The 27313-nt window shown below is 34.3% G+C and overlaps 1 protein-coding gene across 3 annotated transcripts in view; it reads left to right on the forward strand.

Annotated features, from left to right (window-relative positions):
* The window catches only part of RALGAPA1 (Ral GTPase activating protein catalytic subunit alpha 1), a 270966-nt gene that overhangs the window by 239612 nt on the left and 4041 nt on the right, over positions 1-27313 (forward strand). Inside the window, exons 39-41 of one of the 3 annotated variants that reach the window (XM_049612882.1) lie at positions 202-329; positions 21573-21697; positions 21882-22269. In XM_049612882.1, the coding sequence (XP_049468839.1) occupies positions 202-329; positions 21573-21697; positions 21882-22177 (549 nt within the window). In that variant the 3' untranslated portion in view covers positions 22178-22269. Of the gene's footprint in view, positions 1-201; positions 330-21572; positions 21698-21881; positions 22270-26960; positions 26964-27313 lie in introns of those variants that run through there. The other 2 variants (XM_049612883.1, XM_049612884.1) reach the window with 2 other exon arrangements.

Genomic DNA, 27313 nt, shown 5'->3' on the forward strand with positions numbered 1-27313 from the left:
AAACCATGTAGACCTTTGGCATTTTTTATTTATTGTCTTCGTGTGAATCATGGAAAAGAATTACATTTGAATAGTATTTCTACTGAAGGAAGAATTAAAGAGGAAGTAGAAACATTTTTGTGTGCAGTGGCTTGATTGTTCTTATTTATAACAACCTTTCTTCAATATGAGTATAAAATTATGTTCTAATTTTTCAATCAGGTTCCCTTCTTTGGTCCACTTTTTGATGGTGCTATTGTGAATGGAAAAGTTCTACCCATTATGGTTCGAGCAACAGCTATAAATGCAAGCCGTGCTCTAAAATCTCTGATTCCATTGTATCAAAACTTGTATCCTTTTTAACAGTATGGTTTCTACTCTAATACATGTCTGCTTTCCAAGGTAAGTATGTCTTATGGGTCAGTACCTTTGAGTTTCTGTTCATTGATATATAGAGATAGAGTTCCTCCCCAGTGTTTGTGCTGTTGTGATATTTTAATGATGTATTTTCTTTTATACACTACTAATCAGGACTTATCTTTTGGTTAACTAATTAGGGTCCCATGCTAGGTACTCTGATACTATGCATGTATAGAAATAACCCTAACAGTCATCATAAAGTACTCAATCTAGTTAAGGAAATATACAGTTTTTAGTGCGTGTGTTGTAACAGAGTTATGTACAGTGTTTTGGAGGTATAATGAGAAGCAGCCTCAGAAATGTGAGGATTGAATACTAAAGGATGATGAATAAGAGGTAATCAGGTGGATGAGATTAAGAAGAGCATTCCAGGCAGAGGGAACAAGATAAAGACATGGAAGTATGAGAGGACATGGGTGTTTAAGAACATGGCTTCTGGAGGGGCACCTGGGTTGGTTAAGTGTCCGACTTCAGCTCAGGTCATGATCTCGTAGCTCGTGGGTTTGAGCCCCACGTCGGGCTCTGTGGGGAGAGCACAGAGCCTGCTTCAGATTATGTGTCTCTCTCTTTCTCTGCCCCTCCCCCATTCGTGTTCGCTTGCTCTCTCTCTCAAAAATAAACATTAAAAAAAAAAAAAAGAGAACATGGCTCCTGGAGCCAGATTTCTGGACTCAAATGCTTAGCTATCTAGCCTTGGGAATATTATTTAAATAATTTGAGCCTCAGTTTCCGTATCTATAAAATGAGGATGATAACACCTAGCTCACTGTGTTATAAGATCTGAATGAGTCAGTATGTATAAAGCTCTTAGAACAATGCCTGGGACACAGTTTTAATTGCTTTCTGAAATGAATTTCTATTTCCATATACTTTTTCTATATGATTAAAAACATTTCAATTATTTTTCTTAATAAATTGTGGATGTTAAGCTTCACAGGGAAGGCTTTTTAAAATATCCTGAGTTCTATTCCACATGAAATGGATTTATCGTAAGTCTGCCACATATATTCTCTTCTTTTGATGAAAATTGACTTAAGCAATCTGATTCCTATGTAATTTCTCATGTATTCTGACACTGTGAAATGGAATTATAGGTGGATCATGGCATTATATATTGATTAAGCTTAATGACATTTATATAGCATTTCTTACTTGTGACAGTTATATCTTCACTTTAAGTTGAAAGATCAGATTTGAAGTGGTCATTGTGAAATGTAGGGATTCAGTTTATTATTTCTTGAATATCTCTAGAAAGGTAGCTAATCCTACAAGGAATGCGCAGATTATTACCCATAAGCTCATTTTATCCACATTGTCAACTCCTCTGAGGTTGTCTTTCTGATCATGGCCTGATCCTGATGTTCATCCTAAGGTTAGTGTCCTCCGCCCTTTCATTTAAGACACAGTTGAAAGAATGCCTTAAATCTTTTGGGAAAGTGGTGAGAGAGAAATTAGATTGTAGTAGAAAATTCTATTTGCCTCTTGTGTCATAAAACAGGAACTCCATTTATTGAGCAAACACAAACTATTTCTGGCCTGAAGTACAAATATTTAAGATGTACACCTTACCAAGTAGTTAAAAATGCAAAATAAAAGTGTTGGGGGCTATGACTTAATTTCTTTTTCCTGCACCTAAGTTTATACTCTTTTGAGAACTATTTCAGATTTACATGTTACACTAGAGGTATGGTGGCTGGGTTTGCAATTAGAAAATAATGATTTTAACTCAAGCTCTGCCTTGTAATCTTGGTCTAGTCATAGAATCTCTAGACCTCACTTTCTTTGTCTGTAAAAAAAAGATAATACCCATCTCAGAATTATTGTCAAGATTAAATGAGGTAATGAATTTGGATGTGCTTAGGAAATGAAATAAGGTACATTATTTTGTGCAGTGATTAATTCTGTTATGTGTAAAGATTACAGTCAATATAAAACAACTCTACCCAACACCAAGGAATTGCCTAATTGAGTTTTTATGTTTGGTTGGTTGGTAGGTTAATTGACTGTATTGGATTTTCAGGCCTATTTCACGAAGTTCTTAATCTTGCTGAGACATTAATAGATGCAACATTGGAGAAAATTTCTAAGATGAGAGATAATTTCAGATGTAAAGAGTAAACATGAACACTATTTACACAGCCAATATGAGCAATTTCCATCAGCAAAACCGCTTCTGGAACACACAGAATAAAAACATAAAATCAAATCAAAGAAATTTTTCTTGACTTGGAAGCTTGAATTTAGAAGCCATATGGAAATTATTTCCCCATACTACTTAAGGATATAAAAGGATATAATAAAGATACTCTTAGCCTTTGCTAATCTGAAAAATATATAGTCATCTTTTACAAAGATTCATGAAGTTCTATATTAATACTAAGTATCAGGGAAAATGATTTCACACAGGTAGATTGCTTGATTTTTCAATGAAACCTTATATACTAAATTACAACTAGATGTTATTAAGATCTTGAATTACAGATGTCTTTTAATTTTAAAAAACAAATATATATTTCAGAAATACATTAAATTTTACAATGTATGTTTTTTGACAAATCCAGGTAAGTTCCCATTAAGGAAAAAAAATCACGTGTCCTAAAACAGATCAATAGAATTTAACAGAAATTACAAAAGAAACTGAAATAGAAGTAGGCTTTGAAAACCACCAGTTACTACTTTAATAAGAGAAATAAGAGGATAAAAGAATATGTAATAAACTCACTTATATTTGGATAATTGTACTGCTGCGTTAGTTATTTTATGCCCAGTGAAAGTACCCACTAAGATTCCACAGCATAAATTGTGCTATTTATGATCATTAAATACAGTTTAAATTTTATCCTGGGAACATCTTCTGTAACTATGAATCTAATGTTGTTCACTAAATGAGGACAATATTGATTGTCATATGCTGTCCAAATCGATCATGCTGGCAGCCAGAATTACAGTAATCTGTCAGTATTGATGACTGTCTTTCAAGCTTTGAAACCTCTCCTTCACTTCACTTGTCATTTCTTGCATTACTTGTACTTGAAAAACATTTTCTTGCAACCTTGGTCTTTGTCAGCTAGGGGTTTTTTTTTTTTGTTTTTGTTTTTTTTTTTGCCTTTTTTTTTTTTTTTTTTTTTTTTGGTCTCAAGCTCAGTTTGTTGGTTTGATCATGCAATTAGAATTGAAATGCAATGCTGGGGAGGAAGAATAGGCAGATTCTGGGTAACCATTGGCCCTGAGGGGAATTTCAGGTTGATCTTAGCCATCATTTGTTAGTTAACCTGTGTGTGTGTGTGTGTGTGTGTGTGTGTGTGTGTGTGTGTGCGCGCGCGCGCGCGCGCGCAGAGGTTGGGATTGGGTTGTTTCTTTCTTTTGGCTTTTTTGTAGTGGGGATAATAATTACAAAGTACTAATTTCATGATCTTAGCTATCATGACTCTATACATTAAATAAAAATTTAAAAGCAATTATTTGTTATGATCCTAGAGACATTTCAAGTATGTACAAATGTTAAATATGATGCTATCATGTATGTACTCTCTTTTTTTTAACATGAGATTTATCATACAAAGAAATTTTTAGAAGTTACAGTATGTAATCATGTTGTATTAGGGTTCCCAGAGAAACAGAATCAATTAGATGGAAGTGTATACCTAGATAGAGAAAGATTAATTTTAAGGAATTAGCTCACATGATTGTGGGGACTGGCAAGTCTGAAACCTGCAGGAGTTCTAGCTAGAGTTGATATTGTAATCTGTGTCAGAAGTCATCTGGAGGTAGAATACCTTACTTCTGTGGGGACCTCAGTCTTTTCTCTCAATGCCTTTGATTAATTGGTTGAGGTGCACCCACATACATGACAGAGGTAATCTGCTTTACTCAAAGCCTCTGATTTTAATTTTTTTTAATATTTATGTATTTATTTTGAGGGACAGAGAGAGTGAGCATGGGTGGGACAAAGAGGAGAGAGAAACAATTCCAAGCAGACTCTGTGCTGTCAGAGCAGAGCCTGATGTGGGGCTTGAACTCACGGACCATGAGATCATGACCTGAGCTGAAATCAAGAGTCGGTCACTCAACTGAGCCACCGAAGTCTCTTGATTTTAAATGGTAATTGCCTCTAAAAAAATAACTTCACAGCAACATCGAGACTGGTGTTTAACCAAAAACTGGATACCATGGTCTAGCCAAGTTGATGTAAAATTAACCATCTCACATGTCCCATTTTTCTTAAATATTTCTTTTTAACCTTTTTTACTGTAAAATATAATTTGAGAAAAGTACATAAATTCTAAATATATTATATGGTGAATAATTACAGTTTAACCACCACCAGTTCAAGAGATAGAACTCTTTCTCTTCTATCAAAAATATTTACTGGGGCGTCTGGGTGGCTCAGTTGGTTAAGCATATGACTTTTGATTTCAGCTCAGGTCATAATCTCACGGTTTGTGAGACCCAAGTCCCACATTAGGCTCTGCAGTGACAGCAAGGAGCCTGCTTGGGATTCTCTCTTTCCCTCTCTCTCTCTGCCCCTCCCCCACTTGCATGTGCACACATATACTCAAAATAAATACTCTCTCTCAAAATAAATAAACTTAAAAAAAAATTACTGATCACTTTTATGATTGTAGTAAAGATTTGAGAGACATGTAGAGACAAGTCACAGTTGAGCCTTGAACAACATAGGTTTGAACTGTGCAGGTCCACTTACATGTGGATTTTTTTTTTCAATAAATACTGTATACTATTGTAAATGTATTTTTTCTTATGGTTTTCTTAACTTTTTTTTTCTAGCTTACTTTAAGAATACAGTATGAGGGGCACCTGGGTGGCTCAGTCAGTTAAGCATCCGACTCGATTTTGGCTCAGGTCATGATCTCATAAACATGAGATTGAGCCCTGTGTCAGGCTCTGTGCTGAGCACAGCAAGGAGCCTGCTTGGGATTCTTTCTCTCCCTCTCTCTCTACCTGTCTCCCACTCTCTCTCAAAATAAATAAATAAACATAAAAAATATAGGGGCACCTGGGTGGCTCATTGGGTTAAATGTCAGACTTAGCAGGTCATGATCTTGCAGTCCATGGGTTCAAGCCCCACGTTGGGCTCTGACAGCTCAGAGCCTGGAGCCTGCTTCGGATTCTGTGTCTCCCTGTCTCTCTGCACCTCCCCAACTCATGCTCTGTCTCTCTCTCTCAAAAATAAACATTAAAAAAAAATTAATGTATACCTCTGTTTTAAAAAATAAAATATGAGGGGCGCCTGGGTGGCTCAGTCGGTTGAGCGTCCGACTTCAGCTCAGGTCACGATCTCGCGGTCCGTGAGTTCGAGCCCCGCGTCAGGCTCTGGGCTGATGGCTCAGAGCCTGGAGCCTGTTTCCGATTCTGTGTCTCCCTCTCTCTGCCCCTCCCCTGTTCATGCTCTGTCTCTCTCTGTCTCAAAAATAAATAAAACGTTAAAAAAAATTTTTTTTAAATAAAGTATGAAATGCATATAATATACAAAATACGTGTTTATCAACTGTTCCCAGTAAGGCTCCTATCAGCAGTAAGCTATTAGTAGTTAAGTTTTGGAGAAGTCAAAAGTTATACACAGATTTTAGGGCTACATGGGGGTGTTGGTAACCTACACATTGTTGAAGGGTTCAACTGTAGATGATAATTGTTTCCCCAATAAGCTTACAATTTAATAGGAGAAAGAATAATGTAAATTAATAATTATAACACAAGATAAAATATAACACAGGATAGTAGGGTTATAAGATAAAATGCTTTAGGAGTTCCAAAGAAGAAGTCATTGCTTTCAAAGTAAGAAAATAAGGGAAGAATGCATAGAAAATCTGGGCCTCAGAGGATGAGATTTTATTAGATGGAATGCAATATGTATGTTATAATTCTTGTAATTTGTATTTTGGGGCTTTATGTGTATGTATGTATGCATGCATGCATTTATGTACATACGTGATATTCTGAAATACTCAGTATGGGGGATATTATAAAGTTAAATGGCATCCTTAAAAAACACATTCTTCCTAGGTTTAATATTCTTTCCTGCTGAACCAATATTATTTGATTTCTTCTAATCTGTTTAGATTTGACCTTTTTGTAAATGCCAGAATTGGGTTTCTGTTTAACTTTATCAGACAAATTACCAGAAGTCAATGATCATTCTTCAATTAGTCACAGTTTGTTATCCCTGCAGTTCAACTACTCAAATGTAAAGAACTTGTTGCAAAAGTATGAGAGCCAAAATGAAATGAAATGTAATTGATTGGCTCCACTAATGTAGTTTGCCATTCATTATGATAGAACATTATAAAACCTCTCAGGGAGGCCCATCAATATTGCTGCCATTTCGTGTTAAGAAGAAAGTGAGTTTATTGAGAAACTACATAATTTTATGTATACTGTGTTTTGAAGATTATTTCTATAGAAAGATAATATTCATAAATATGGACTGTCCTTAATTTATAAATTATATTTTAAAGTATGGAAGCTGATTGTTAGGAAATCAGCCTGGGCTTCTGAGTCCAGAACCACTTAATAAGTGTGTCACTGTCTTTGTCTAATTTTATTTTAATCTGTAAAAAAAAGAGTACCAAACTCAACACTGTTATAAGGATTAGGTGAAATTATCTAGATGAAGCACTAAGCAGCCTGTCATGTGGCAAGAGCTCAGAAAATGGTAGCTACCTGGTACTTGATGGTGATATTATTATCCTCTACACTGGAGATACTCCTCTAAAACACAAATATAAGTATACTAAAAGACTTGTGATGATATCGCTTCTCGGCCTTTTGGCTAAGATCAAGTGTAAGACTTGTGATGGCTTGACCGTGTACTGCAATTCTTATCTGAATTCTTTGGCTACGTGCAAGCAGTTGTTACTAGCTTATTAACCTTCCCAACCTCATATTTCTCACTGTAGTTTTGTCAAACATACCTGTACTCCTTCCAGCTCTGCCCCCCCCATCCTTGTGCTCATCTCCCACCACACTGACACCCAGGACACCCTACATGGGTCGAGCTAGACCATATTTATCATCCCTAAATGCCCTTCTCTTTTTCTCTGTTTTTGCGCAAAGAATGCCTTTCTCTACTGTCTTCCACCTAATATACTCATTCTGTATGACCCAAAGTAACTTTGTAAAAAAAAAAAAAAAAAAAAAGATTTCCTTCTAGTCTTAAAACATTTGTTATAGGACTTACCATGTGTGTGCACATATTAATGAGTCTTACTTAAACTGGTTTTACTGACTTTCAGCACAGCAGTAAGTGGCTAGCAATTTGGGTAATAGTACAGGGTAGGGTAGATGGATTCATGGGTAGATGGATTAACTATTCATTTTTTCCTTTTAACAAAATTTCTATTCATTTCCCAATGTACTTTTAAAAACAAGTTCTTTGTTTTTGTTGTTATAATTTGTGGTTTATATTAGCCTAGGCTACAACTCTCAGAGCATGCTGGAAACCTAAGAGCAATAGAAACTATCTGATAACATGACCAAGCCAGAATAGGGTAGACACAAGGGTGCTGTATTTTGACTGATTCATCATTATATTTTTATTAGAGAACATTTGGTTTAATGAAAATAATCAGAGATCAATAATCAGTGAGGTTTTTCCATCCACTTCTTACAGTCAGAGGAAGGGGAGGGAAGGCAAGATCTGTCAAGGAGAAAACGGAGCTAAGACACTTGTGTCTTGATGAAGTGACAGATGTTGTCTTAGGAAGAGTACGATTTGGTGTCCCTCACACACAGCCCCCAAGGAGGAAGGCAGCCATGGCTGTAGTCCTGAAGGCTTATACTTACTGCTGAATGGCAAGGAAGGCAGCAGCCACAGGAGAGCTGTGGGGGGTGGCGGTAGGAGTCTACGTATTACTGAGGTCTTCAGTTTTACTTAAACTTTTGCACCACCTACGTCACTGATTCATTCCATTAGGAGCCCTCAATATCTTGTAAGTGCCATTCATTCTACCTACTTTCTAAACGAAAGTCTTAAACTTCATGGACAAACTGGTTATTTGTTACAAACTCTAAGATTTATGATTATGGTCATTCATACTTCAAAAAAGAGAAAATGGTTCTTTAAATAAAATGCCTTATCAACTAAGTGATCCAGGTTTTGTGGCTTTTGAAGTGCTTGCAGCCCTTGTGCCTTTGATATTAATCATTGTAGTATGACCTCTCCAAGAGCTGACAAAGGTACTTATTTACTTAACAATGTGCTCTGTCGTGGGAGCCGGCTTCAGTCTCCTGTGTTAAAGACATGGGCACTGCTATTGAAGATGTTTTTTTTTAAGCTTGTAATTAAGCATCCCTCTCCCCTGACCTGGATTTTACTGCCAAACCTTATAGTCTATGTATGCACACAGAGTAATTATTTACACAGGAACCCTGGATATGTGCAACATTTCTATTATGACGCTAATGTATTCTTGTATCACTTTTAATTTGTTCAGCTGTTCTTTTTAAGGAATAGCAATAAGTGCCTATTGATGATGTTAGTGGTATTTTGAGAGGCTTCCTTACAGTCAGTGTGGGAATATTTTGTTGTATACCTTTAAAGGTGTTAGTTTAGGTCTAGCAAATCTGCCTTTGTCCTTTCAAAAAGATATAAAAGCAGTAAATATAAATCTCTCTGATACATAATGAATTTTTGATAATAATGAAACTTATTCTATAGAATTGAACCAGTGTCTGAAAATAGCATCTTAATGTTCTCTAGAGATTATCATTTTACTAATGTAGACCAATAATAATTACTTTTCCTATATTTAAACAATGGGAGCTCACAAAAATGACTTCAGTATATGACCGACTTCTATTTCTATTATCATTGTATTAATTATACAGATATTTTCAATTGTTATTCTCTACCAAAAACATTCAATACACCAATGACAAATTTAAGTATTAAAAAAAAAGCTATATTGAACAACAGCAAAATGACTAAGTATGTTTAAGATCCTTTCAGAAATAAATAAAAATCTATGAAATAAGTCATTATAAAAGGGGGGGAAAGTATCTCAATAGAAGTTGAATGGCATCTGATAATGGCATCCAACCTTGTTCATGTAAGGGGAAAAAAAAAAAGTCTATATTTCTTCATCCCAAAAAAGCAATTTTGGATCTCTCATTTTTTTTCACCAAGTATTTGTTGACTACCTTCTATATGGGAAGTGGTGTGAGAGAAAAGCTAGGGGTAGCAAGATAGTTACTGCTTTCATGGAGCTTATAGTCTGGTACAGGAGAAAGAGAGAGCCCTGTGCTTGGGTAGGTAGGTATGGGGATAGGTAGATGGATGAAAGAATGAAATGCCTCTGATGAGGAGTCCAGCAATAGTGATACCTACAAAATAAGATGGTAAAGATGATTAATTTTATTACAGTGGGAGAGGATAGTAGGGAGGAAGAATTAGGAATGGTTTTACTGAGGCATGAAGGGATAAAAGTGTAATGTGGCTGAGAAACACAAGGAGTTCCTCACTACCAGGTGATATAAAACAAAGGGAAGAGTAATAGCAGCTGAGGTCAAAACCAGAAAATGTAGTCAAGCAGAAGAATCAAAACCAAACCATAAACTTGATTTTTTAATGTTACTACCAATAATATAACAGCCGGTGTCTAAGGTGACAGTTCCTTCTGCTTTTATATCATTTTTACCTCTTGAATAGCAGAGCACAGCTTGAATGTATTTTCCTTTTATAGTAAAGCCTTTCTAAAATAAGATTATTATTTAAAGTATTTTTTATACTTAAGTATACAGTAATTGCCAGGCTAATAACAACTAGTATTATTTTTCTTAATGAGACTAAGAAGTTCCCTAAGTGTTTTGATAATATTTACACATATCTGCCATTTCAAAAAGGCACTTGAGATTTTCATAATCTTGTTATATGATAGACTTATATTTTTGCATAACAGGCCTTCTTTACACTTTTCCTATAAAGTACTTTTATACATTGTTGTGCTTTTACACATTATTATACTTTGTTACTGATGAATGAAGTGTTTTTTGATTTTTTGGTTTTTTTTTTTTTTTTATCCTAGTCTGATAGTACATTGGCTTCACAACAAAAATAGCAAAGGAAAGGAAAGCACCTCACCATCTCTTACCTGCTTTGTTGAATCCAGAGTGGCAGTGTGGTCTACATATGCCAACCTTTTTTGTTTGTTTGTTTGTTTGTTTGTTTGTTTTGAGAGAGAGCATGAGTGGGAGAGGGGCAGAAAGAAAGGGAGACAGAGAATCCCAAGCAGGCTCCGTGCTGTCTGCACAGAGCCCAGTGTGGGGCTCAATCCCATGAACCGCAAGTCAAAAGGAGCCAAAATTAAGAGTCTGACGCTCAACCGACTGAGCCCCTACATATGCCAGTCTTAACAATTGGTTCATATCATAGTGCAACAGAAAGAAGGTAGAGAACTCTATCGGGTATTGAGCAAAAAGTCTTTAAAAATAACAAAACTTGGGGCGCCTGGGTGGTTCAGTCAGTTAAGCAGACTCTTGATTTCGACTCAGATCATGATCTCACAGTTTGTGGGATCAAGCTTCACACTGGGCTCTGCACTAACAGCGTGGAGCCTGCTTGGGATTCCCTCCCTCCTGTTTCCCCCCTGCCTCTCTCTCTCAAAAATAAATAAAAAACAAAAATAAAAAATCATAGAACTTGAAGTTTCTTTACTTCCATCTTTATTAAATTCTTACCTGTGATAGAACAGGGATTTTTTTTTTCTCTGTTAAACCCTTACGTTTTTTTTTTTGATTGGTGATTAAGGTGCACTGGTATGTTCATATTATCATTCACTACACCTACTACATATTTTACAAGTTTTATTTTAGTCTTTGTTTAATATAAAAACAGATTTAGATGCTATTTGGGGATTTCAGATAGCAAAGAATGAAGGATGTAAAGCTGAAATTAGTCTTTAACCTTGTTTGACATAGGAATTGCAGTGCTTTTAATCCATTCTTTTCCTTTTACTGAACATAAGGGCTTTTGCCATTGAATTTTTAATAACTCAATAATGGAATTAAAATTAAACTATGGATCACAAATCTCCCCATTTTCTTCTAACTGCTTTTTCCTCTCAAACACTAGAATACAGCCTATTTAAATCTTAACTTTTGCTTGCCAAACCACTGTTACCGTCCATCTGTTCATGCCAATTGTAAAGAAGGTTCGGTTTTTAGTGAAGCTTTGCATTTCACATAAGGTATGTGAAGTGAAATTTCACAAGGGACATGATGGATCCTGATTCTTAGTGATAAACCTTTGGGGCCATCAGGGTTGGCATATGGTCCAGTATGATATGAAGGCTTGGGTTCCCTGGCTTCACTTCTTTGGCGTGAAGCTGATAAAACCTGGCTCTTGAGTATTATTTCACTGGACACCAATCATGGGCAGCAGGAACTGCCCATTTAACTCTCTGTGGGAAGGAAGCCCAGAGAGCATTCACAATGGTACCATTGTCGAGTTGCAAACTGCTCTGAACAGCTTGACAGCACTAGGGAGGAGGGGAAGGGGTTGCTTTACTAATTGCTGTTCAGAAAAGAGAAGGAGCAAAAATAGCTGTTGTAGAACTGATGTTTCTACATTTACTGTCTTGATAGGAGTGTTGACTTTTATTTAGCACATACCTACTATCAAAAAGAAAGCAAATAAATATATTTAAGCAACCACCTGGAGTAATGCCTTGTTAACATGCCATTATCTATTTTAAACCCACCAGAGCAAAAGTCAGTTTAGCTTTATGATATTTTTGTTTAGATAAAAACAATATATTTTTTTAATGTTCACAAAAATTTTTTTTGAATTTAAAAGAAGGGAAAATGGATTAAAAACCACCACAATTAATGTATCAGATAAAGTTAAAGACAAACTTGGCTTAATTTCCTTTATACTATGCTTTTTAGAATTCCCAAATATCATCTGAATACCTATAAGCTGTATTAATGTAGAAATGCAAATTAATCTTATGCATAACAATTGCAAGTGCTAAAATAATCGTTATAGATAAACTAGTCAGCAAATCTTAAGGTTAAATACCAGATTTATTATTTAAATGGGTAGCTGGTAACTATTTCAGTCACTCCTGGTTCTCTCTCCTTGAAGTCTGTTTCGAGTATCTTTAAAGATATGAGGGTTTCCCTTTTTATGAAGCATTGTGGGCCATGATATTTGTATAAACAGTACTCTTGGTGTTTGCATTTTCTGGTCAGTCAAATCAAGCAGTTGGTGGTTCTGATGCAAAGAAACAATGATCTACAACCAATCCTAAAAAAAAATTAGAGCTTTTTTAAGCCTACAGTATATTTCCATAGATGATTATTTCATCTGAACTTGTGACCAAATTATATTGCAATATTATACCTTATGCGACAACATGTCCTTTAAAAGGATCAGAGAGATATTTTCAGAAAACTTTTTTAGTTTATAATTTTTTTTTAATGGGATGCTCTTGCTAAGTTGGTGGAAAATCAAATGCATGTTTTGTGAAATGGTAACAGTCTGTAAAAGGTACTAGTGGTCCATCTCCTCATGTCCCCTTAAATGCTTTTAGTAAATGGACACCAGTGCAGTATTTCAAAACCAGTAATTCATTGAATGCCCATTCTTCCTTTTACTGCAGAGTAGATTATATTTAAGTCAAGATTAATGGGTAGATTTTGATGTTAAAGTCCAGTCTCTAAGCCCATCATTCCCTAGGGGCATATAGTGCATTAGTTTAAGCCAATATACTGTTTATCATAGATTCTATGACACAGTCTTAAATGACAGTTTGTTGTACTTCGTAACTACTTACCATGATAATAAATCACTTTTTCTGTACTCCTGATAATTACAGCATTTAAACAAAATCTTAATTAAGTTAGTACACATTTAGGGAGAGATAACACGTAAGTAATTGTACACTGTAAAATTTCACTTATTTAGTAATTTTTTTCCCTTTTGCCGTCTTCTAACAAGAGTCCAAGTTTAGTATTTAGTTCAAACACATAAGTTCATTTCCTCAACTTTAACGTATTGAAATTTTTGTTCCCAAAAGGAACAATACAGATTGTTTCTAGTCATCCCCCAATGTTTTTTAAACTCTTAATCTAATACTTGTGATTCTGAAGTAGTTCTGTTGACTGTGAAAGTCTTATTATGTACGATAACATTTTTAAGTACATCTTACCAAGAATGAAAGTCTAAAATTTTAACTTCATATTAAATTTGAAATCTAGGTAACTTAGTTTTTCTTTTAGATGTTTTACTTCATACAACTTTCATGAAAGTGGAATAGATACACATATTCCATAATCATATTAGTGCTTTTTAGAAACCATCAGTGATTATTGGATTATTAAATCAGGAAGGATTTTTAGAACCTTTAGGGAGGTTTAAGTTTTTAATCCTATTTATTTAAGGTTAATCTTTTTAAACGTATTTACATGAACTTTGGTAGAATTGGGCTTATCAACTTTTTACTTAATGTTTTCATTTAGTAATTGGCTGATTTATGAGCAATTATATATGGTCCAAATTTTATTCAACTCCAGCTTTCAATAATAGGACTATCCTCACACTGCCTTAGCACCTGTTATGGATTTTGAGTCATCTGGCAGCCCATGGGACTTAGATAAAGAAGTACCAGGTGTCCTGCCTGTCTCCTAATTGAGACGCAGTGAAAACAATATAGACTTGGCAGTATGGTTAAAAGGATGGATTAAAGCCCAGCTTTGTCTACTCTGACAAATCACAGCTTTTCCCTCATTGCGTAGTGGCAACTACTAAAGAATTTAATATAATGCATCATAAAAATCATACACAATAATTTGTTATGACCTGTTGCAGACTTTCAGAAGAATTTCTATTAACATAGTACAAATAAACAATATTAATACCAAGATTTGTTCTATTGGGGGAATTTTATTTTTACTGAATATGAGCTACACTGCATGTTTCTTGATGAAATTAGCTACTGTAAGAAAGAAATGGACTATTAATTTACCAGATGCTTTATAATGTAAGCAAGTATATTACTTTCATCTTATAGGTGAGCCATGCCTAGTAAATAGTTCATGGGATACTTCATTGCCCTGTATATTTCAAGAAAACATGCCCCTTTATTACTGCAAATAAATTAGCCACACGATCCTTGAGATGTACTTGCAAAATATATCTACATATATCCTATATCAATAAAATTATTTTTCATTATTTCTCTAAGACCCTGTGTAAGGACATCACTTCAGAATATTTGAAGATATTTCAGGGCCTTTTCGAACTAAAAAGCCAAATGTGGTTTATTTTCTCATTTTTATTAAAGTGTGCCAAGAATTTTTATGTATTATATATAATGTTCTTGTATATAAACATTTTTCAAAAATTGCCAGTCCCCAAATTTAAGCTAACATTTTGTTGGCCATACTTGAACTAACTAAAATGCTTCCTATACCTTTCTTTTCTCCATACAAAACTGAAATCATTGAGATTGGATATAGAAAAGAGCACTGGACTATTAAATGACCAAAGTTCTAATGCTGACTCTACATATCAGCAGCTTTGTTTTTCTGAGCAAATCTATGTTTGTATTCTCCATCCAGGCAAGGCTTATTGTGAATAAACGTTTTATAATGATTTTGCTAAGCTTACTGAAAGAAATGTTGGTAGATGATCGTTGTATCTTCCTCTAGTTCGGACTGCCCCAAAATACTCTCAATAAATGATGCCCTGGCATGCTTCTCAAGATAGTCTTTTTAAAAACCTAAATATTTAAATTTCTGAGTATTATTTTTCAAGGGTGTTATTACCTGTGTTCTTATAGTGTGCCAGAGCAGTTTTGGAAATCTGCCTAAAATGGTTTTGAAATTACCCTTCGCTGATTTTTATCTACAGAGATTTTCTTGACATTTCTTCCCTTTCTCCTTTCTTTACAGATGGCCATTGAAATGAATAGAAATAGTTTATTAACTAAATTTGTTGTCTCATACCATTGTAGAATTTATGCAAAATTTAAAGTTTTTTTTTAAGTTTATTTATTTATTTTGGGAGAGAGAGAGAGCACAAGCAGGGGAGGGGCAGAGAGAGGGAGAGAGAGACAATCCCAAGCAAGCTCTGCACTGTCAGCATTGAGGCCAGCTAGGGCTTAAACTCACGAACCATGAGATCATGACCTGAGCCAAAACCAAGAGTTGGACGCTTAACCAATTGAGCCACCCAGGCACCCCAAAGATTTCTTTAAATTTAAAAAGTTGTCACAACCAATGGGGTAAAACATTTCAGTGCTAAATTGTAATGAGTTGTAATTACTTTCAAGATTTATAGGATTTCTTCTTTAACAATTATGATTTTTTTAAGTTATTAGTTTTCTTTTTTCTTAATGTTATACCTTATGTATATATATATATATATATGTTGTATTTTATTCACTTTTTCTTCTTCCAGAGAAGGTCAGCAAGATCAAGGGTGGGATGGAACCAAACTTTCTCACAAGGATTCAAACTCTGTCTCTAAATCCAATCTTAGGAAAGTCCCAACTATATTGGCCCCAAAAGGTTTTGCTTCTGGAGATCTAAATTGGGGTTCAAGGAAGGGGTTGTTTGCATAACAAGTCTTCTAATCGACTGTGAAAACTTTATTCATTCCTTCTATAATTTATAAACATCAAGTACTTCTGGTCTTGTGTTAGGTGCTGGATATAGAAAGATAATAAAAGACATGGCCTCTGGCCCCATGACATTAGTCTCCCTGCTAGTTTGTTAGGAGAACAAGCACAAAGACAAAGGCATACTTGGGAGGGGGCGGGTGCCTGGGTGGCCCAGTCTGTCAGGCGTCCGACTCTTGATCTTGATTGATCTCAGCTCAGGAACTTGATCTCAAGGTTGTGAGTTCAAGCCCTGCATTGGGCATGAAGCCTACACGGGGAGGGGGACGGGGGGGAGGAAGTGGCAGGAGCATACTTGTTGTTTAGTAACTAGTGCTGAAAGAAGGGAGGAAGCCCTAATTTGTGGCATTTGTCGAGTCCTATGATGTGAAAACTTTCACCATAGCCAATTTCAATCTACCAGCCATCTTAGAAATGTGGTGAATATCATAAGTAGTACTCCAATTTTTTTTTTAATAGGCAGAATTCTCCTTCCTCTGTTCTTGGGAAAACTATACAAAAAAAGGAAATAAAATTCCTATGTGCTAAAACAGCAAAGAAATCACAGAAATATATGAGTGCAGGCAAGTGCCTAACTAAATTAGGAATTTCAGAATGGGCCTTAAATCCCTGAGGCTATGATACTGAGTACAGATATAAACATTCCATACTTTGCCTTCACTTTAAAAGGAGCCAATATTTTTTATCTTGTTTAGGAAAGAAAACCTTAAATCTGAACTTAAGAGGAAATTAAGTGGTGATAGGTCTCATACATATGTTTACAATTATAATTTTCATTACTCCTTTTTGTGAAAAATGCTTCATATTCTTCCTATGTGCATTATAATGTATACACACACTTCCATTTTTTTTTTTGAGACTAGTCACAAATTACAGTTGAGCTAAATGTTTGTAAAATCTTGGCCATGCCATGAAAGTAGTGATCACAAAACTGAAGGTTTTGCCCTTATCTAGCTAGCTAGCTAGAGCAAGCAAGCCAGTGGGGCAGAGGGACAGAGAGAGAGAGGAAGAGAATCTCAGACAGGCTCCACACTCAGTGCGGAGTCCGATGCGGGGTTTCATCCCACAACCCTGGCATCATGATCTGAGCCAGAGTCAAGAATCCCAGATGCTTAGCCAACTGAGCCACCCAGGCACCCTGAAAGTTTTGCCTTTTCCAACAGTAAAAGCAGTTCAGAATCCTATTAAGAAAATTGTAGAGAATGAAGGGTTGTTGCTTCTTCAAAACCAAATCTACCTTTTGGGGCACCTGGGTAGCTCAGTCAGTTTGACTCTTGATTTCAGCTCAGGTCATGATCTCATGGTTCATGAGTTCGAGCCCCATGTCAGGTTCTGTGCTGATGGTACAGAGCCTGCTTGGGATTCTCTCTTCATCCCTCTCTTTCTACCCTGCGCACACTCTCTCTCAAACTTAAAAAAAAAAAAAAAAAATCTACCTTTCATATATCATCCCTGTACATTAGTAAAATTGAAAAATGTATTATCCTCCTGCAGTAGCTTTTCTTCATATTTTTTTCTCATGAGAAATCCGTTTCCTCTCATCAAAATAGGTCAAAAGGCCCTCAGTACATACCACAAACAAGAAATATTATCAGAGTTCTTGTGCATAAATACAGGTATATTTCGTAAACAGACATTGAAAATTGCCCTCAGGGAGACAGCACCTGCTATTTACAAAGACTTGAGCCAAAAGCCAGAAAAACCATTTTCAGCACAGATGTAGGGGGACTTTTGGGTTACCCTATATTTATATCCTTTATCTTCAATATCCTTATTACATAAATAGGAGCAGGTGGTGGTATCCCCATTTAACATATAGAAAAACTGCAGCACGTAGAATTCATGCATCTCTTTCCAGGACCGGGCAGAAATTGAACCCTAGTTCTTGACAGCTGGTCTTGATACAGTGACACAGAGCCATAAATAATTTCATATGTAAGTTTAGAATCAAAAGTAGTTACTTAAAATGAATAATAATGTTCAGCACAGATTAGGTTTAAAGTATTTATACTACAGAAAATGTTTAGTTCCCTTTATTAATTTTAGAATAGTAATATTCCCCCCTTTTCTGCTTTTGCAGAAAGTAGAAGGAAGGAGGATTAGTGGATAATTATATTGCTGATTGCAGCACCTGTGTGTTATTTCTTTTGATTGGCTGGTTCTGTATTAAAGATTCCTACCAGCTAAAAGTCTCCCTCATCAAATGGCTTTTTGTTAGCTAGTTTTGGCTTAGGTTGTTTTAAATTTACAACAAAAACCTTCATTTAAGTTAAACTTGTACTTTAAATTTTGTTTTTGAATTTGTTTACCATTCCCTTTTTATCTCACGCATTTCAGTTTTTTAATTTCAATGTCAATGGCAACATGCACTCACAATAGGAATATAGCTTGAGCTATCCTGTTTTTGCTAGCCGTCAAGTTTGTGTATGTCACCCAATTTATAGGTACTAATAACTCTTCCCTAGAGAGTTGCCTTTTAAGGAATAAGTGTTCTAATCTATTATGAGGAGATATAGGAATTAATGGCTTTGGATTATGGTTGCCATTGCAGATGCTAACAGCACTGTGTTTAACTTTATCATCATCTCAATCACAAAACATCCTGTTTATAGATTCGAACTGTGGTTTAAGTGTTAAAGTTCCTTGTGTCTCCTTAATATATATTTTCTAAAAGGGGGGGAAATGTAAGTACTATAGATTAAGTTAGTTTGTTTTGATGTTGTTGTTAATCTGGCTACATCAAACCTGGAAAATTATAAAGAATATTTAGCTTTTAGAAAGTGAGTTACCAAAAAAAAAAAAAAAAAAAAGAAACTTTCAGACATTAGCCTAACATGTGATACATGCTGCAGTTTTTCATTTAAATTCAACCATTAATGATTGTTTTCACTCTGCCACCTAGACTTGAATTATTAAAAATCGTTTTTAGAAAGCATCATTTTACGTAATGAAGATTAAATACATTAAATAAACACATCATGTGTTTTTATACAAAATGAATACATTATAGCTGGATAATTTTAGTTTGTATAGCTTTATATTTGGGTTTCTTCAGAGTTTTGTATAGTGAAATAGAATTACACTGCAAATGTATTTTACGTAGATATTCATTTCTTTAATAAATTTTACTACATTGGAAATATTCTCCTGGCTTTAGAAATATTAACATTTGCTTTCTTTCTGCCTAATTCTTGTGTAAATATAATAAGATAAAGTAAAATATTTCATTTATAGGCCCTCTGAAAGTAGAGCATTTTAAAAGCAGGTAGGTGTCTCCACCCTACTTTTCATGAAGCATTTTACCCATTCAAGCAGACTTTTAAAAACAGCTTGTTTTGATAGCAGACTGTTCTCCTGTGGGCCTTCAGCCTTTGCTTCCTGGCAGCACCTTTGGTGCGAAAAGAGAGTGATCAATTGGGAGACTATCAGTGCCAGCATGCATAGAGTGATAAGTTAACACACCACTGGGAATTTCTAGGGCCCACCAAGATACTTCACTTCTAATGTGCTAACAAGCTCATTTTTCTACCTCTTGCCTCTTCAGTTATTTTTTTTCTCAGAAGAGCTTAGAAGTTGAGTGCATCAGGCATAATGAAAAGCTCTGTAGGAGGGAGAAGCAATAACCCCATTTTTCCCTTTTCAGCCAAATAGAAAATTAGTTTCTGGTAATACACAAAGGCCAGTATTTTTTGTACAAGGGGCACTGCTGTGAATCAAAGGACTCTATTAACTGCAGAAAATTCGGCAGCTGTGAATCTCCCCCAATGAAAAAAGTACTTTCCAACAAGTTGTGAGATATGTGGTATTATTTAGATTGAACCATCAGTTACATCCTCTTCCACTTATAACCATATACCTCCTTTTAAAAGTGTGCCTATATTACTTTTCTAAGTTAACATTCAAAAATACCTACATGATTCTTCCATAAAATCCTTTCCACTGATCATTTAATATAGCATCTTCTTCTGTTGCTACCCATTTGAGAAGAATTCTTTTCAAAGTTGAGTCCCACTGTACAGAACTGAAAATGATGGATTGCAAGAAATTGGAATTCAGATTATTTCAATATTTAATGCACAAAATAAATTGTAACGCAAGAAAAAGTACTTAAGCCATTTGGAGGGCAAAAGACATCACAGTCTAAGTACCTACTGAATATAATCTTACCTTTAACTCTTAGCCTTTTTCCTCTTCTTAATCAATAACCTTTTATAGATGTAACTGGCTGTGTTATCTCCAATTGAATTACCACTTCAAATTATCTTCCTTACAAATTTTTTTCTTGGTCTTGGTTGTAGACTTGTTCTACAATTTCTAGAAATGTAGAACTACAGTAATCGAGTAGCAATTTTTAAAAAGAATAAAGAATTTTGAGGAAAAATATTAAAATGGGTTTTAGAAACAATGAAGAAAAACTAAAAGGCAAATTTTTATTAGCTTTATACATCTATAAATGTCTTATAGAAAGCCTATCAACATAGCACAAACAGTACAGTGGGAAAACTTCTGGAAGTTGTAGAAGAAAGGTTAACTGATTTCTCAGTTCAGGAACTGTACGACACGAAGTCAGCATGTGAGTTTTTCCTGATAATTGTATGTTGCTGCCTGCTGCTCTACATTTTGACAGCCATTTCCATAGTTGCTTTCGTGAACAACAGAAATATTCTCTCTCTTTCTCGCCCTCTCTGTGCTAACAGCACAATCAGGCCTGCTGAAACAGGAAGCCTGGAGTGGGTTGTTCAAAAGCAACAACACTTCAAGGTACTGGTTGCTTGTCAATAATATCAGAGAAGAAAATGTGGTGAAAGGGAAGTACAGTATTTTTCTGTCAGTGTCAGTGCCCTGTAGATGCTTTGTTAGACAGTATTTAGGAGTCCCGTGGACTCTTTGCAAATATTCCTGCTTGTTTCAGTGTTATAATTGACTAGATATTTTTTCCTGACATACAGATTCAACTATGTATTTATCTTAACCCCATGGAGTTATTCGAGGATTACAGCAACAGTAGTCCTCCATTCAAAATGAGAACAATTGTTGGGAAAATATAGGGATTTTAGAAAAAGAAGAAGATATGCAGGAATTTCTCACAATAAGTCTTTACAAATGAAAAATAGAGAATTTCAGACAGTATTTTAAACAGCATTCTAATATTTATTGTGTGGCTTTTCAGAGCAAATCTGTAGATTGAAGCCGATTTAACAAGATAAAATGAGCCGAGGCTGACCTGATAGCAGTTGAATCCTTTCTCAAGTACATGGTTCCCTTCATTCTTCCAACAGTTTAGTGGTAGTATAATTCTTTCCTAATAAATGTCTCTAGGTTAAGCTGCCATTTATATGGTATCCTGAAGAGTAAACTTATGTTAAAAACTGTATTTTTTACTCTTTAAAAAGCCATACTTTTAAGTGGTACGCAAGAATAGTGAATAATTAAGAAGTAATGGCTTAGCAATCATAGCAGTCCTTTTTGATAAGATCTGTTCTTTTCCAATGTAAGCTGCATTTAAGTACATCCTTAACTGAAGGAAATCAGCTATGAGGAGAGAGCACGATACCTGCAAACAATTGTCCAGCATCATTTAGAACCAACGACATTTGAAGATTTTGCAGCACAGGTTTTTTCTCCAGCTCCCTACCATCATTTACCATCTGATGCCGGTAAGATTAAAAGCAAGTTTTAGTTACTTGTCATTAATGGAACTTGAAATGCAATACCCTTTTGTTCTAAACTCTTAAAATAGAAAACTTACTTAAATAAGTTTCATCATTGAAACATTTTCATTATTTAATATTTGAATTTGGCCTATAAATTTAATGTATACTTTTTTTGACCTAAATGCAGTTCCATTAAAAGTCAACAATCTTCATAAAAGTACATGCACCACATTTTATCTGAGCTACTGGACAGTGACTGTTGTGTTTCATGGGATCATTACTGAAGTATCTGCAAAAGAAATACAAGTTGAGTACACATTCTCTCTCAACTTTAGAGGATCAAATTTTATGGCCAGGAATATTGCCTTATCTCTAATTTTACAAATAAAGTTAAATAATTGTCTAGGTTTAGAAGTACTTGGTACAGTAAATTATTTTATAATATTTCAAGATTATAAGAGGGTACTGCATTTTTACAGTTAACTAATTTTGAAAAAAATCATTAAGAAAATAAATGACTCATGGCCTTCCTATTCTGTAATACTTTGCACTCCTTATGATTGTTTCATTTATTTTATTTTCCCTCTTTAGATCATTAAATATCAGTTCTGTTTATCTGAAGGTAAGACAAAGTGTCAACCAAAACACCCTTTGTTCTTCCCCCATTTCCTTTTTAAAAAATTAGCAAGTGCTAAGCTTGTAACTCAAACAATAAGCAAACTTAACACTGCCCTCATTCATACTAAACATTTCAGAAATTGTCACTAAATTTCTTCCAGAATTATACTTACTAACCCAGGTCTGCATGAAACACTAACACTGGTTCTGGGATAAAAATAACTAATAATAGAACCACCCCCTTGGTTGAAATTAGTTACACCTTGTTGTATTGACCTTTTTTGTTTCTCAGCATGAAAAAAATAGTACTACTGAGCTGATGAAATGGTGTGTCTTTGTATTTTGTAATGTTTTGCATTGTTATTGAATATCTTAATTCATCAGATAGTTATTCTCTGGTGTGCTTTGCACTGTACTGGGCACCTGAAATACAAAGATGACTATTTGAATGGTGTTCAAGGGAACAGGAAAAAAGAATACAATATAGTTGAAGTTCATCCCAAGAAGCCTTCAAATTCTTATTATGATGTATAAGTGTTCTTTATATTAAATAAGTTTAAAAGGCATAGTAGTCCTTTTCTGGCCTAATTTATTTGGGGGAAAAAAAAAAGACTAAATCTCAATTGAGATTTAGTTGCTAAAATTAAACTTTCCATTCCTGTCATCATGTAATTTGCCATTATAAAAATAATATTACCAAAAAACTTAGAGCCTTTTCAAAATTAATATAAAACACTATCAAAGAAGAAAATTATATAGACTAGGTTGAATCTTTTGAAAGAGAAAGAGGTCTTAAGATTCAGTTCAGTGGATTGACACTGTCTAAAATTACTTGGTTTGGAATGAAGAATGATGGTAAAAGAAAGATATTAAAAGTAAATTAATGAACAAAATAAAAACTAGTTAAATATAACTGGAAATTTCATTGTTTAGTAATAGAGAATATCTGAAAAATACTGAGCTACATTATTAAAATAGATATGAATAACACTTTCATGTATCACATAGTTGAATCATAAGTTTCACAACTGAAAAATATTAATAGGACTATATTCAGACTAACTTTCCCCCTTAAATTTATAAAAGCCATCAGTTTTCATATTGTAGTTTTTTTACCAACTGGAGTCCTTCATATTCTTCTTAATGTTCTCATATTGTGCATTTGGCCAGTTACATAATGTGGGAAGCAGTAGTCTCACTTTCTGAGGCATAGTAACCAAGTCAAGGTTCTGTTGGCTTCATTTTTTAATGTATTTTACTACTTTATTAAAACTTAGTGGCGCGCCTGGGTGGCTCAGTCAGTTAAGTGTCTGACTCCGGCTCAGGTCATTATCTCACGGTTCATGAGTTCAAACCCCGCATTGGGCTCTGTGCTGACAGCTCAGAGCCTGGAGCCTGCTTCAGATTCTGTTTCCATCTCTCTCTGCCCCTACCCCGTTCGTGCTCTGTCTCTCTCTCTCTCTCTCTCTCTCTCTCTCTCAAAAATAAACATTAAAAAAAATATTTTTAAACTTAGTTATATCAATAGTAATGAAGATGTGTATTTTAACATAAACTTAATACTATGCTACAAAGTATTTACTATGCTACAGAGTATTTTCAGTTAATTTTTTAAAGTTGTTTTTGCCCTCAGGAGCCATTATAAAAGCATGCAGTCTAATTTTTAAAAGGGTGTTGTTATCTGTAAATGACTTGTTCCAGTATTACTGAATACATTTTTTTTTGCAGACTTTTTAATACTTGGGAAAGATAAAAATTTTTAGCTAGTGGTTCTCAATTCAACACAATAGTATAAAATTGGAATATCTGCTCTTTTCTATAGTAGCAAAACCATTATGATATCTGAAGAATGATTATCTTTTTCTTCCAGTCATCCCAAATTTTTATCATAAACCACCCCATACATGTAGAACTCCCTTTAAAGTACTCCCTATAAGTCAAAGTGAGAGAAAAAAGAAATGAAATAACCACATAATAGCAATAGGGACCTGACTTTTACATAATAGTGTGAAGTTTTTTAGATTTTTACTTTTAAGCATGATAAAATTCAGTTGTCACACTGAAGAAATGCATTCGAAATTGTAATTGAGAATCAACTTTAGATATCCTATGCGTAACCCATGTATATAAAATAATGCTAATTGATAACAAATACAATCATTTGAAATCAAGTTTTAAAGAAGTGCCAGTATGACAATCATATAAAGAATATAATCTGTTCTTTCTAACCAATCCTATAATTCTATTCAGTGGAATAGTGTAGAAAACCACTATTTTTTAAATTTACTTGGTTCAAGATTCTCTAAAAACCTGCTTTCTGGTTAACACTAATGTATCAACTGTTTGACATTGAAATCCAAAAAAGATACAATTTTTAGTGTTATTTAAATTAGTATGAAAAACATTTTTGGTGTGTCATAGTTGATCCATAAATTTCATAACTGTATTTTCTCAAAAGGGACTCTGTGACAGTAGACTGATACTTAAGGGAAATTATTTTTATCCCTAAGGTCATTGAAGGAGATATTGTGATGTCACACTTTTGTTGATCTCCCATAACTACATTACCCATTATTAGATTTTTCTTGTCCTTTATTTTTAAAAAAAATTATAGGAAAAAATCCCTTTATCTTTGTCAGGCATGTGTGTGGAAAATATCAAAAGTTTTACAGTGGCCTCCTTTTTTAACTTTATGTTCATGAATCTCTCTCCTCTGACTCTCAACTTTAAAGTTTAAAATGAATTTTAAAATGAAATTACTTCTTCTCTTGGCCAGGTTACATTGGTGGTCCAAAAATCTAAGTATTTTTCCCTAACATCACACTGTCTTTTCAAATCAAGTCTTTTTTTTTTTCTTTAATAAAACAAATTCTCGGATGCCAGCAACAAGAAACAGGATCCTGTTTTGCTGAAAGTACACAGTAAATATTAATTGTCTTTCTTAATGTCAGCATTAAAAATACACCCATAATTGTTCCACTATTTTTTTACTGTCAAATATTTTTGAATGCTTATTGTGTAGTCTATCTTCAGTTACACCTAATACTCTGTTACTTAAATTGAGTAGATACCTCTCTTTGGATTTATTGTTTTTCTACAAATTAGAAGTTTTAGTACTCTAAATATTAGAAGGTTGATTGGTGTTTGTCTCTATTATGCATATATAGACATACATAAATATATATCTAATACACATACCACTTTGTTGAATTACTTTTAGGTTCCTTTAGGTTACATATAGGTTCCTACTTAAATAAATGTGAAAATTGTAATAAAATTCAAATATTTCTATACCATCAAAATAAGAGATAAAGTGATAATGAATACCTAGAGTAACATCTAATCTTCATTCTAACTGCAGTTTTGCTCTTAATTCACAAATATGTATTGCCACATGTAGATAGGACAGTATTATGGTCAGATCTATCTCTTTAAAAGTTATTTTAAACTTTCCTCCCCTTTTCAGGCTTTGAAATGATCTGAAAGAACACACTGGAGCTCCTCAGAGGATAGTTATTTTATACATATCCTAGATGTTATTATTATTTATAAGTGCCAGTAGGAAAATCAGTTTCCTTCAACACAGAACATAAGCTATATATTTGTTATGTTTTTAAACCTGAAGTTGTAAGCAGTCAAATGTATTTTGAACTTGAAAATTTGGCTTATGTCTTGTTGACCAAGAGGCAAATAATATTAGTCTTAAAGTCCACTAACCTTTTGTGACAATAATTACTAAATTCAGTTTCCACATAGAACATTCATTCAGATGTATAATTTTTGTAGTGAAAATAATAATTGAACAGTTACTGAGTGCCAGGCACTGTGCTAAGCACTATACGTGCATTCTCTCATTTAATCTTCACAGCAGTTCTGGGGGCCTGAGGGGTAGGGGGAGTTTATCCAGAGTCACCTGACACTTGGTAAAGCCAGAATCTGACTTCATAGTCCATGATCTTAACTATTATAATTACCTGTGTAATCTAAGTATTTTCAGTAACTTCTTGCTGTTGAAATTGCCCTACAACCTGTCATATTTACAAATTAGATATTGTTAAAGATTCTCATTTTAAAGATTCTACTTTTCCACCCATTGAAAAATCTTTTTTTTTTTTTTTTTTAATAGATTAAAGTTGCCATGGGAGAAGTATGGAGTATGGGCTTTGGAATTAGACTGATCTGGATTTAAATCCTAGTTCTGTTATTTATTATCCACATAGACTCAAGTAAATTAATCTCTTAAACCCAGTTTCTCCATCTGTAAGGAGATAAAATATGACACACTTTAGACTGACATGTTCTAAATCTTCAGTAATGGCAGTTTTTTATATCTTCATTCAAAATTAAGCCACTTTATTTGCCTGTATTTCTCTACTGTTTAATTTTAGGGGTGCCTGGCTGGCTCATTCGGTAAGGCATATGACTCCTGATATCAGGGTTGTGAGTTCAAGCCCCGTGTTGGGCATAGAGATTACTTTAAAAAAATAAATAATGTGTTGTTTCCTTTATGACATCCAGTGGTAGTGCATACGTGCTAATCTTAATCACTAATCAACTCCTTTAACAATATTAAAGCAGTAAGATTATTAGGGTCATCTGAAAACTTTAATAAGTAAGATTATATTTTGTGGGACTACCAACATAAGAGTGGGTAAATTCTTTAATTTTCTCAAAACTAAACAGTATGTTGTGTCCTCCACATTTCAATGGTTATATTTTGTAAGTGGTAATTTTCATCAAAAATATTTCTAATCTCTGTCTCTTCCAGTCCTCATCTGTTCTGATTCAAAGTCTGTTAAATTTTACTCTTATCTGTTTAATAGCTTTATTATTTATATAGCTACACTTACTGTATACCTGCTGTGTGCCAGATCTTTGCATATGCAGTCATTCATCCCTCACAACTTTGCAAAATAACTAGTATTGTCTCCATTTTACAAAAAAAGAAAACTAGATCAGTTTACCCAAGACCCAAAAGCTAGTAACTTGCCAGACTTGGCA

This window comes from Panthera uncia (genome assembly GCF_023721935.1).
Source record: "Panthera uncia isolate 11264 chromosome B3 unlocalized genomic scaffold, Puncia_PCG_1.0 HiC_scaffold_1, whole genome shotgun sequence".
Taxonomy (NCBI): domain Eukaryota; kingdom Metazoa; phylum Chordata; class Mammalia; order Carnivora; family Felidae; genus Panthera; species Panthera uncia.